This window comes from Columba livia, chromosome 7, assembly GCF_036013475.1.
Source record: "Columba livia isolate bColLiv1 breed racing homer chromosome 7, bColLiv1.pat.W.v2, whole genome shotgun sequence".
NCBI lineage: Eukaryota > Metazoa > Chordata > Aves > Columbiformes > Columbidae > Columba > Columba livia.
This window is the reverse complement of record NC_088608.1, coordinates 32,177,730-32,190,601: the sequence shown is the minus strand read 5'-3', so window position 1 is coordinate 32,190,601 and position 12,872 is coordinate 32,177,730. Positions and strand designations below refer to the sequence as shown.

At 41.5% G+C, this 12,872-nt stretch overlaps 1 protein-coding gene across 15 annotated transcripts in view; it reads left to right on the top strand.

Annotated features, from left to right (window-relative positions):
• Positions 1-12,626, top strand: part of IKZF2 (IKAROS family zinc finger 2) — a 108,386-nt gene extending 95,760 nt beyond the window's left edge. For 10 of the 15 annotated variants that reach the window (XM_021286631.2, XM_065069076.1, XM_005501694.4 and 7 more), the window contains 2 exons: positions 5,390-5,533; positions 11,326-12,626. In XM_021286631.2, coding sequence (XP_021142306.1) covers positions 5,390-5,533; positions 11,326-12,050 — 869 coding nt within the window. In that variant the 3' untranslated portion in view covers positions 12,051-12,626. The remainder of the gene's footprint in view (positions 1-5,389; positions 5,534-11,325) is intronic. The other 5 variants (XM_065069074.1, XM_065069073.1, XM_065069075.1 and 2 more) reach the window with 2 other exon arrangements.
• Positions 12,627-12,872: the final 246 nt, after the last annotated feature.

The window sequence follows — 12,872 nt, the reverse complement described above, 5'->3', positions numbered from 1 at the left end:
AGTGCAAACCCCATGTGGACAGTTTCTTTATTTACAGCCTGACTGACTTTGCTTGGGCTTAAAATAGAAAAATTCACATGAACACTTTACTTTTCTCAACAAAATTGGCTTAAAACCGCACTTGGAATTCGACTAGTGCCTCTTTCTCCTCTGGGCAGATATGCCTAAATCTCCCTGCTGAATGTTTAGGGGATGTTTGATCTGCTGTCCTCATTGTGCTGTTTAGTGAGGGAATAGCAAGGACAGGCAGCAACAGGAAGCTCCAAATTCAGCTGGGACCGGTAATAAATCTCATCTCACTCAGCATCACTCCCACCCGTGAAGCTCATCATGGGAATGTGAGGGTCATGACCACCAACCTGTAGAGGTCTGCAACAAAGTTCTTTCTCCTGGGATTGCAATGACACCAGGGAAGAGTATACAAATGATCGCTCAGCTTAAAGTTAGGTCTTAGTCTAACCCTGAAGAATGTATTACTTTCCTTCTCTCCCATGTCACATGTGGAAAGGGTATTCCTGAGGATGAGTGAGTGCATGCTCTGGAGATTGTGATCGTTGGTTTATTTTACATCATGTTTGGTTTAAGTTTCCTGACTCGTTTCCCCAATACTTCTGAAGTATTTTGTTCTTGCTGAGTGTTTTGAAGCTTCTGAATACATTTTGGTGTGACACCTGGTCAGAACTTCACTGTAATGCACAGAATAGGTAGTGGTGCAGATTTTCTTATCCCTACCAGTATCCTTTAAGGATGTAGGTGGCCGGGCTAGGTCTCAACCAATAAGGCCAACATTTAACATCAGCCTAAATTATTTCTGCAGAGATTAATTGTTCTACAAAACTTAAGGCAGCCCCTAGAGAGCCTGGATGTTTTTCAAGCATTGTGCTCAAGTTGATCAGTTTATAGGCATGTTACAGTCATCAACTTGGGTGCTTTTGCCATGGCCTGGTGAGGCCTTTAATTTCAATTATCTCTGTCTTGCAGATGGCTGAAGCCAAAGAGGGGAAGGCGGGCTAGTTTCAGTATGTGGGTAGGAATGTACAAGTCTCTTGCAGGGTGCTGGTTGCTTGCCGAGCTGTCCTTCCTTGTGAGAAGGTCCTGTCGCCTGCTCAGCACGACATGAGAGCTCCCGTGACTGGGTTGGTGGCAATTCTCGGCTGAGCAATGCTGGCCCCAGAGGTGGACCTAGCCAGGTCTCCCAGCTAGTGGTGTGCTGGGGGAGACAAAAGTGACAGTCCGTGAACTAACAACATTTCTCTTTGTTTGTTCCTGCAAATATAATGTTAAATGCTGGCTATGGTTTACACCCTCTTTTACTTCTTCTTCATCTCCACAAAGCAAAAAGTCCAGGGAAATTCTTAAAGTGGAGTGGAGAGGATGCTCTTTTTAGGAGAAGGAAGCCTAGCCCTAAGCTGCATGAGGCTCAAAGGCCAGCTCCACATGAAACACACAATGCCCTGGTGTCCTTCCCTCTTACAGAGTTGCTTAAAACATCGTTAAAATGCTGGTCCCACAGGAGACTTCACACCAGGGTCCATGGGAATATTTCCTGTCATTTCTCTCCACACACATACTTTTTTAAAATAGCAATATTGTGAGCTTAGGAAAGGAAATTGAGGTTGATGGAGTAATACTAATTTGTACCAGCTGAGAGTTAGCCCAGTGTCTGTTGTCTGCACACAGAAGTATTCATCAGCAAAACACACAGTGGGTATTTTTTTTACATTTTTCCCTATTATTTCGTCACTGGAACAGCATAAACTTTTTAATAGTATGTGATAGTATGTGTAGTTTCTAACAACTTAAGAAGCAAAACTAAAAGATATCTACTTTGAGCACTATGATTGAAAGACTAATGTCTTCAGGAAAATAAAGATTTTGTTCTGAAGATCATCCAGGATTGTGAATAGAGAGTTTGGGCTTAGAAACAACATTTGGTGTTAACTGCATCTGAGAACATTAGCAGTGTCAGAGATGGTGAACATCTGCATGGACAGTCCAGGAGAGCACCCTGATAGCTGGTTAATAACATCCCTGAACAGTAACATGCTCAAGCGTGGGCTTTTCATGGACTAGACACTTGATTTTTAGAATAAAAAGGCCTTCCTGAGCTGAGATTGAAGTTCACAGCATAAAATGAGTTGCTATATCAAAGCTAGTTACAATGTGTCAGCTGTTCTTCCTCAGCTCCCACTACCAAGGTCATGAGGAATAGTACAATGAAATAAAACACAAGAAAAAAGGAATTGCATTTACCACAGAGTAAATGTGTACGCTTGAGCTTTGACCACAGAGCAACTGATTTGTGATAACTCTTGGTTGTGTGCAATCAGTTTGTTTTTTGCCTTATTTATTTTGTTTCCCCACCCCCCCAAAAAAAATATGCAGGCTGGGCTATTTGTGCTTAATTTGTATATCTTTAAATTGAAATGAAAATTAACGTATCCAAAATTGACAATGCGATCTTTAACTTAAGGCTTTGGGTTTCTAAAATGTGACATCTCAGCCATTTGGTCCACTTTTGCATGCAATTTAAGTGGTTTCAGAAACTAGGCTATTTACATCTCTTCCTTCTCCCAGGAAATCTGCATAACAAAACATATTCCAGTAACCTATTCCCATTGTAACACAAATATTGGCATGATTCAGTGATTCTGTTGCAAAAGAGCCATGCCCTGGATTATAGAGTCGAGTTCTGAGGTGAGGAAAAGAGCTTGCATCATTAAAGACAGAAAAGAAAATGCTTTTATTGGCGATGATTTTACTTTTAGAAAGAGTCCAAGCAGAATTTTGCCTGATTTAAAGAAGAGCAGATGTCTTTTTTAGCACTATTCATTTTTCGTGGAAGAAAGGTTTCAAATTCAGCGTAGGAAATTTTACACTCATATGCCCAACAGTAGAATTATTTAATAATTACTTAATTGTTATGAGACATACAAATGTCACTGCATTTGGGGCTTAATCAGATGACTGTGAAAGTAAGCAGGAAGTTTTCAACTGATTTTCTGGGCAAGTACAGTCCTACAAAGCCACCATACCTTTAGGGAGTCTTCCTAGAAAGGATTTAGACCCCTCTGCACCTCCCCAGGTCCCACCAGCAGCCTCGCGTATCCTGTACGCAAGCGGCTGGAAATTCTTGAAGTGGCACTGGCGTGCAAACCTGGGATGGGTTTTGCCAGTGAGCAGGGATGCAGGGTTTCACACAGGGTGTGTGTGTGCATGTGCGTGCAGATGCAGATTTTTGGAAAGCCAAAAGGACAGTCACCGCCAAGTTCCCTGTGAAAATCAACAGACATCCTCTTTCCTTTCTTCTAAAATCTCCGCAGTAAACACTTGAGTGGAGCTAGTGTGGATAGCTCCTGATCAAGCACAGTATTTAAATAACTTGAAAATTTTTGCCTTAGCTATTAAAGTATGCCAGACCTCCCAGTCTGCCCAGGGCATTAATTAGGTCACTTGAACACTGCATCCCATTTTGTTGCAACATTAGATTCATTTCATATTTATGCTTTTTCTTCGTCTCTTTCACTGCTGCCAGCAGGACTGCCTTGTAAATGAGAAACCATTGTGTTTCTCAGGGGGAGCATCCCGTACAAATAAAAAAGCAGCAGAGTAAATCATTTTATAGCATATGGTGGATTTTAAGCCTCAAAGTACTCAGCTTTCTGTAGCAGCAGAGGCACAAATGGAATCAAATGAATAAATTGCCATGTTTTCTTATTATGAATGTCTGAAGTGAGAAGTTCACCTGAGCAGATACTCTGTTTTGTAATTGCCTAGTATTTGCTCTTCCTTGCTAGAAAGAAGGCAAAGACAGGGCTTTTATCACCCCATTTTTCATATATTATGTGCTGGCAAACAGCTGTGTGTTTAAGAACAGGGTAGTGATTATTCCATATTAGGATCCTGAAGGCAGTAAAGCTACATGGGAGGAAAGTAGGCTGGTGGGGTTCATTTGTGGCACAGTCTCAGACAGAAAGATGTCTGTGACGTGAAAGGCTGATGTGTTGAGAGACCAGAGAGGAGGACCAGCAGAAGATGTGGGTTTCAGTCTTTGTCTGCTACCTCTCCAATATCACTTGTGACCTCTCTGGAAGATTTATCTAATACAGAGAAATTGGTTGCTCACAGTTTACAAGTTGTAGGAAATCTTTGCAAGATCATCCCAGTTTCTATTTCTCTGCCATCCATTTTTCTCCACAAATAACTTTTTACACCTCAACCATCACATCAGCACAGGGACTCATGGCTGATCCTTCCCAAGATTTTCTTGCTACCTTCTAAAGATTAATATGGGACAATAAGAGCATGTATTGAATTAATGGAATCACACTTGAAATATATGGGCCTGATCTGCAGCACGCTACCACTGACCCTTCTTGGCGTTTATAAGAGGACGCTTAACAAAAACGGAGTGCTTTCTAGGTATGTAGTGAATAGCTATGTCAGCAAATGACATAAAACCCTGTGTGAGTTCGTTACTACCCTGGCTGGTAACTAATGTAATTCCTATGCTTCTCTCACTCTAGCACCTTATTCCCTAACTCAGCAAATGACAGAGTGGAAGCAGTAAAGACAGAAAGGGTCGTTCACTTCTTGTTATTGTCTCAAAGACCATTCCCCTAACAGAGTGAGCACAGGAATGTTCCCTGCTGATCCCAAAAAGTGGGAAGGTGGATATAGAAGACTTGCATTCAATGTTTGCTAGGTCTGTGTTTGAAGGGATAAAATATTAATTAAAAAATTGATAGTTTCTGAGGCTGATTCTGTAGGGCATTTCCACACAATGTATGTAATTCCAGTACAGCGTTTGCTGATTTTACAATCTCACGTATGGAAAGAGAAAGAACATGTTAACAAACAGATCCTTCATTCTGGAAACCTTTATCTTGGGGAATGCACAGCCAGGCCCAGAAAACACAAGTCATCAATACCTTGTATGTTTTTTAGTCACTGAGATTAGCATGAAAAGAAAATAAGAACGGTAAGCACACCATTTGATAAGCACGAAATTAAGGGAATACACAAAGAATGGTAACTGAAAAGTTACAGTGGCAACAGGTGACCGTAATGAAGAGAGAATAACAGAAAATGTCATCTACAGAGGGAATTTTCAGGAGTCTCCCCTCCTCACTGGGGATATTGAGTATTCAGAACAAAACAAGTCCTTTAATAAATAAAGTTGGGCTTCTGCTAAAGAAGATATTCCCCAAAAGAGGCATTTTGTAAATGTGGCTCTGCTCAAAGATGAATGCTATCTTGATGCCCAGTGTGTTATTGCACCTTGCTTTATTTTGTGTTGCACTTGTGCAATTAACAGGGCTCAGATGATTTGTGTTGTCTATGAAGTGTAGACCAGACTTGTCTCATACAATTTTTTGGTTTTATGTAGTACCTCCTATGGAAGATTGTAAGGAACAAGAGCCTGTGATGGACAACAATATTTCTCTGGTGCCTTTTGAGAGACCTGCTGTTATAGAGAAGCTGACAAGCAACATGGGAAAGCGTAAAAGCTCCACCCCACAGAAGTTTGTGGGTAAGCTTGAAATACGCCTTTTATTATTTTTAGTGTATAGGTTACTTGTAATTTGTAGTAGTCAAAAGAACAAGGGTTCAGAACTTGGTTGTGATGGGGAGATATAACAATGGAGATGGTTAAATCAGAGCAAGAAATTCTGAAAATTATTTAATTCATTTTACCAACCCAGAGAATTCAAAAGTGAGGCCCCCAGAATCATGAAAATGGATTAGAAAATCTTGGGTTTTTTACAGTGCCTTAAGGCTGTGTTTTTTTTTTTGTTTTTTTTTTTTTTTGTGGGTTGGTTGTTTGTTTTTGGTGGGGTTTTTTAACTTTTCTCTAGCCCTTTTGAGATTTAGACTTGTCATCTTTCCAGCTCCTTCTCCCAGCAAATAATCTATGTCTCTCACATAATTATTTGTCTTTATATGTGGATGTGTTTCAAAAAAAAAAAAAATAAAGTATCTCAAGACTTGTAACTTGTATTAAATTCCTGAGAGCTGGAAACAACTGGTCTGTTAATACTGGCATGAGGAAATAAAATCACATCACTTCTGTTTGAAGAAGCGCTTGCTCTAAGTGCAGTGTTTTGCACACAATAAACTTATTAACACATGAATATAGAACAGTATTGGGTGAGTTTTGGTTACCAAATTTAGAAGCCTAGGCTCAAAATTAATATTTTGTTGTGTATCTTGACATCTTAAAATTGTTTAGCTTGTAACAGGAGACAGTATGGGGAATTTTACTTGGTTTGCGTTGTACCCTAATGCTGCTTTTTACTGATACTGAGGCAGTGCTAAACTTCTTAGGAGGGGAGCTGGGACAGAATTATTTGGGGTAAGTGTATGCTGCTAGACACCAAAGTCACATAATGGGCATTTTCCACACTCACTCCCTGGAAAGACAGTCGTACAGATTTTAAGGGTGTTGCATACCAATTCTGCCTGTGCTGAAGACTCTTACAGAGAGAGGATCAGAGGACTGTAAACAATTAACACAGCCATTTAGAAAAGTCATTGCCCCTCAGCTAGATGCAGATTCAGCTGGGTTGGGTAAATGACTGCTGAAGGTGGTATTAAGCGAACCCACATGCTTTTAAATAGTAGGGGGCAAGCAGCATGTGGCAGCTCACCTGAGGGGCACTGACACACTGACCTGGCCGCTCTCAGTCATCTGACCCTTCCCAAATATCAGTGCTAAGCCAAGGTTAGGTCAGGAACAATCTATTCTGGCATACACAGGGAACACTGGGAGGCATCAGTATTTCCTGTATTGTTACTAGTCCTTCTGCGATAAAAGTTTAATTCTTAGGCTGTTGTCTTTAAGTATGGTCTCAAATGAATTACTGTATAGCTGATAAGAATGGGAGAATTTAAACTCTGATTTAATTTACTGCTGTGACAACAGTTGGGGTTGAAGAGGGTGGAAATGGGAGCAGAACTCTCTACTGACAAGCCAAATGCAGCTTTTATGAGTCTGTAAACATGGCCCCATCACAGCAAGTTTTCCTAGTGTTGCCTCAGCGAGTGCTGTATGTTCTTGCAGGTTGTGATCAACAGTGAAATAGTTAACCCTGCTGACACTTAAACTGTGTGTCTAGATCTCAGAAATACTACAGCCTCAAAATGAAGAAGGGCAGTTCACACCTTGGGCTCTTTTTTCCCCCAGGTTGTCCACAGGCTTGAACAGAATTGTGTTTGCAATACCTCTCAGAGGTTTTCTTTGCAGGGGCTGGAGACTTTGTTCCCTTCCCTTAAATTCTGGTGTCCACGTGCCTGCTCTCAGAGCAGCACAGTTCACTGATTATAAGCATACCTCACAACTGAGGCAAGCCACTTTTTAGATGGTATAAATTGAATCAGTTTTTTGGAAGCTGTAGATGATGGTCTCTTTTTTTTAGACCAGGAAGGTTATTTTACTTGTCCACTCACATGCAGTTGACCATATGTTGTCATTGTCTTCAAAGGCAAATATACTGCTTGGAAATCCTTGCCTGAGATGCACTGTAGCAGATAATTCTTCTATTCAGTAGGGTATACTACTTTGTTGTTAGATAAACCTGTCTCTTCTACAGGTGTAACAGATAATTTTGGTATTTCATTTTTCTGGGGCTAGGAATTCAGGATTTCATGTGACATGCAGCCTTCTATGAGATTCGGCTGTAAGGAAGAAGAGTCCTCTCTCAAATTTACTGTATCTAATTTTTCTGCCTTTTCTGATCTTTCATGGCATCAGAGTGGTTGAACTGAAAAACAGCAGGCTCCGCTTTGCTACTTTTTTTTTTCACCGTGACCTCACTTTTCTTCCCGTTTTCTCCCCAATGAAATATTGTTCAGCTGTATCAGGAAGAACTTGTAATGGTTCTCTTGCTTGCAGGAAATTTTCCTGTGCATACTGCAAGTGTGGCACCTGTCCAAAACAACTTAATGGTGTTTATGAGAAGGTCATGTAAGCATAAGCTAAAATCTTTTCATGCTACATCTGTCAATGCTTTACTGCCTTTTCTGATTAGCAATCTCCAAGGGACCTTGGTTGTGGACCACAGTCTCTGCTCTGGCTGAAATTTCGGGAGGAAAGGAAGCAGCATACAGCAAGTAGAGCTAATTTCTGAGTGAGACGCTTGGTTATATATCTGCTATTGAGGTACTAGTCTTACCAAATCTGTTGAAAAAGTGGAGGCAGAAAGTGTAATTTATGCTGCGCAGGAGCCCGAGTGCTTGGGTTTGCCTCTCTTCCACTGAGGGGAGAAGCGACAGTAGTGAAATTGAAACCAACGTCTTCAAGCTGATCACATGAAGCAGATTCATGTCTCTTCAGTTTGAATGTGGTGCTCACTCTCGCAGAGTGTCACTGAGGTTAAGAACTGACAGGATACAAAAGGAGACGTTTGTGTGACTTACCATAAGACCACAGTTGTTATGGGAAGAATTAAAAATACACAGGCAGCTCAGCACAGATGAAGATCAGCCAGCTTCAAAATTAGAGTCAGCTTCTAGTTAATGGGGGTCAGGATGAAATTTACACAGTGGGAAATTCTGTAACTGTTTTCTCCAAGATTTCTTGCAGCCTTCTCCCAAGCGTCCAGCATCGCAGTTGCTTTAGATACCTGATGAGGTGGACTGCAGGTATTACAGGACAGCTTTGTCCGTGTGCTTTGATCTAGCCTCAAATACCTGTTTTGAGGTGGTTTTGAATGTCATATGGTAAGATGACCACAGCAGGGAATGTTTCCTCTTCTGCTTTACTAATGTAGGGCAAGAATAAATAGAATTCGAGCATAATTTTGCATGAAAGTTCAAAATGATGAATCTGATTAGTTAGTTTTAGCACAGATATGGCTAAAGAGGAATTAAAATTGAGAACCATGTTGGACTGGCTTGTTAATGTTTCTTTTGAGCTCTGTGTTTTATACCCTCTCTTCCTCATGTTATAATTTATTTTACTTTTTTATGTCACTCTCCATTTATAAGGCTCTATCATCTTTGGAACCAGTTCATAATTAAAGGAATGAATAATTCAGGTCACTGGCAATTTACAGTTTTCTCTACTCTGCTGTCTGTGGTGGACTAACTAAACAGGGAAGATAAAAAGAATTAAAATAAGGTTTGCATCATTCATCCAAGTAGTCCATAAAAGTATTAGTTCTTGATCTATAAAGCCTGCAAAGGACTGGCAGCATGTTTGGCAGCTACATCAGAGTCTCACCAAATCCAGTTCATTTTTCAACACAGGTGGCCAGAGCAGGTGACAAGGACCAATGGACTTTTCCACTTTCATTTCTTTTTTCCCACTGTGCCGAAGACACCACGTGTCTCCTGGAGCTCTTCTCCAGGCCCACTTTGGTCCCACCTGGGAAGGAGCTGTTCAGTTTCAAGTGAGGCTGGAGCCACCTCCCGATAAAGAGTTGTCCATCTTCTCAGTGGCAGGACAGCTGGCCCACTGTCGCAATTCTGGAAAGACAGTGTTTGATGGCAAGGATTCTTGGCAAGGTCATGTTAGGTTACAAAGGCCATTGTTGAAGCCCTCCTTCCCTCCTTCCCTCCTTCCCTCCTTCCCTCCTTCCCTCCTTCCCTCCTTCCCTCCTTCCCTCCTTCCCTCCTTCCCTCCTTCCCTCCTTCCCTCCTTCCCTCCTTCCCTCCTTCCCTCCTTCCCTCCTTCCCTCCTTCCCTCCTTCCCTCCTTCCCTCCTTCCCTCCTTCCCTCGCTAATCAGGGCTAAGTTCCCAAGCAAAAGTGATGCATCATCTCTAAGGATAACATGATTGTTCCACGGGTAATGTAAAATTATTTCTCTCTCTATGCATTGCTTGAAGATAAGTCACACTAAGTGGAAAGAGGTATATAGTGAAAAGTAAAATGCTGAGTGATAGCTGTGTTGAAATGTACTAATGATATTTGGAAGAGATTTGGGATTACAGTTCTGTTTTGTTCTTATGGTGATTTGTACACATTTTGTTCCAAGCAGTTTTGGCAAAAGGGGATAGAAGATTCTTGAGTTCTTTAATTCTTGTGTAGTCAAACCAGTTGTATGTAGTGATTCCTTGAATTTATTAGCTTACACTATTGAATTAAAGTCTGGGTTTATGTACTGAGGCAGTGAAAAGTAGCAAAGACAACGAACAGAAATTATTTGTCAGACTTTGTAAAATGAGTTTCAAAAGTTAACTGTTAACAATTAGCTAATATTTGTGTGTGTGAAGACATACGAGCATGTGTATCTTGTATCTCACACATAATTATGCATATAACTTGTACTCTAAGGCCATCCCTGGAAAAGCAGAGCTGCTGAGTCCTGATGTAACTCATAGTAAATCTGTTAACTTCAAAGGAGCGCTGTGCTACGCAGTGTGCCCTGTGACTAGCATAATTTACCAGCATGTGGTTCTGGTTTTGCATATCTGTAATGCCATTGATTTAAAAAGGTTACAAGGCTGTGAATTTAGATTCACATAGTGATGAATCAGCCAGCTTCATCATCATTATGTATTTATTTATCCTGTGTCAATAAAAGTTGCTTTTGCTCTTTACCAGATGAAACTAAGCTATACAAGCATTTTCTCTATTTTTGTTTTCTTGCCTAAATAGACACTGGGGGGCACATGTCTTTTTTTTTTTTTTTCACTCAGTTCAAAACATTGGGATGGGATCTTTTTCTTGAAGGAGAGAACTACAAAGATACTATAGCCTGAACGCAAAATGGCAGGTCAGCCCCCGTTGCTCCTGTTATTTGCCCCATTCCGGGGCAGCATGCAGGGATTTTACATTTTTCCTTCTGACTGAAGGATTTACATACTGTTGCTCTAAAGGTGACACTGTAGCAGCTCTCTGTACCTGTTCCTTATGTTTCTGACTATGCAGCCATGTTGTAAATGGTATGTGTGAGACACCTCAGAGTGCAGGGGACATTGTGGCACTGCCTCTTTTAATTTCGGAAGAGTATGTCTGATGGCATAAGGCAGCGGAGCTTCATTGACGTCGATGGTTCAGTTCCATTGTCTAGCAGTTAACATGTGTTTCCAAACTTGAAGCATGGGCACAGCCAGGCTCAGTGAAAGGTTTGGTATTGATCTGGAGGATGTTGCAGCTGCATGTTTCATCTGGAACAAAAAAAAAAGCTGTTGGTGAGGTTGCTGTTTTACCCATCTCAGGACAAAACTTTGTAGGAGGTCAATAAACAAGTAGAAGGAGGCTAACATTGGAAGGAATTTCACCCCAAGTCAGGGGTTTCCTGTCTCTTCCCACCCCTTTAGCAATGAAACCTTGGAGTGAATATGTTGTTTTTTCTCATTCATTTGCTCTTGTCCCTTAGGTGAAAAGCTCATGAGATTTGGCTATCCAGATATTCCCTTTGACATGAACCTCACCTATGAGAAGGAGGCTGAGCTGATGCAGTCTCACATGATGGACCAAGCCATCAACAATGCAATCACCTACCTTGGAGCTGAGGCACTTCACCCTCTGATGCAGCACACACCAAGCACAATTGCAGAGGTGGCCCCAGTCATCAGCTCAGCTTACGCTCAGGTCTATCATCCAAACAGGATAGAAAGGCCCATTAGCAGGGAAACGGCTGACAGTCACGAGAACAACATGGATGGCCCGATCTCCCTCATCAGACCAAAGAGTCGAACCCAGGATAGAGAGGGCTCCCCCAGCAATAGCTGCCTGGATTCTACTGACTCAGAGAGCAGCCATGAAGACCGCCAGTCCTACCAAGGAAACTCTGCCTTAAATCCCAAGAGAAAGCCAAGCCCGGCTTATATGAAGGAGGACGCCAAGGCTCTGGATGCCACAAAAGCTCCTAAGGGCTCTTTAAAGGATATCTACAAGGTCATCAATGGAGAAGGGGAGCAGATTAGGGCTTTCAAGTGCGAGCATTGTCGCGTCCTTTTCCTGGACCATGTCATGTACACCATCCACATGGGCTGCCATGGCTACCGGGACCCGCTAGAGTGCAACATCTGTGGCTACCGAAGCCAGGACCGCTATGAGTTCTCGTCACACATAGTCCGAGGGGAGCACACATTCCACTAGGCCTTCTCATCCAAAGGGGACTCGTATGAAGTAGAAGAACTGCACATGAAGAAATACTGCACTTACAATCCCACTTTTCCTCGGACATTGAGACACCTATTTTGTTGTTGTTGCTGTTGTTGTTGGTGTTGTTTAATTATTATTAACCTTATTTTTTGTAGACCCAACCTCATTTGCTCTGCCCAGCTTAAGAATGGAAAGAAGGAAGGGAAGGGATAAAAGAGGGGTTAGTTGTTGCCATCACTTTTTGGTGAGTGACCTGCATCACTTTCTGTGGGAAATGAAAGGCAGTCTGTTTCTGTCTTAATCAGCTGTACGTTGTGTCCTGTGTCGGGATCTCACTCAACCCTGCTAGGTGCTTTAAAGTCCCAACAAGATGCCACTCATTTGCAATTTCAGACAAATAGGTAGAAACTTTTCAGAGGAGAGCTTTTTTCAAACTTGTAGATACAGTATGGAGTTTCAGTGGCTGGAGGAGAAGGGAGGAACTTTATTCTGCAGAATGAACAATTATTTTTAAAGCAAAACTCTTAGGGTTTTAGGAGCATGAATAAAAGTCAATATTCCTTTCAAGATTACTTTCCAGGCTGAGCTTTTTTGCTGGGTTCAGTGTGTATTGCCCCTCTAGAATATAACAAAAAAAAATAATTATGTCTTAACACTGTTCCATGTTACAGCAGTTTAGATTCACAAGTCTGAGGGCCTTCTGTGGTAAGTCTGAGGCTTTGTATTTTTATTTTCCTTAACTTATGAAGCACCTTTTTTTTAGAATTGTTGATTTGCTGTTACTCCATGCTTATGTGTTGACTCACTGGCTTCTTA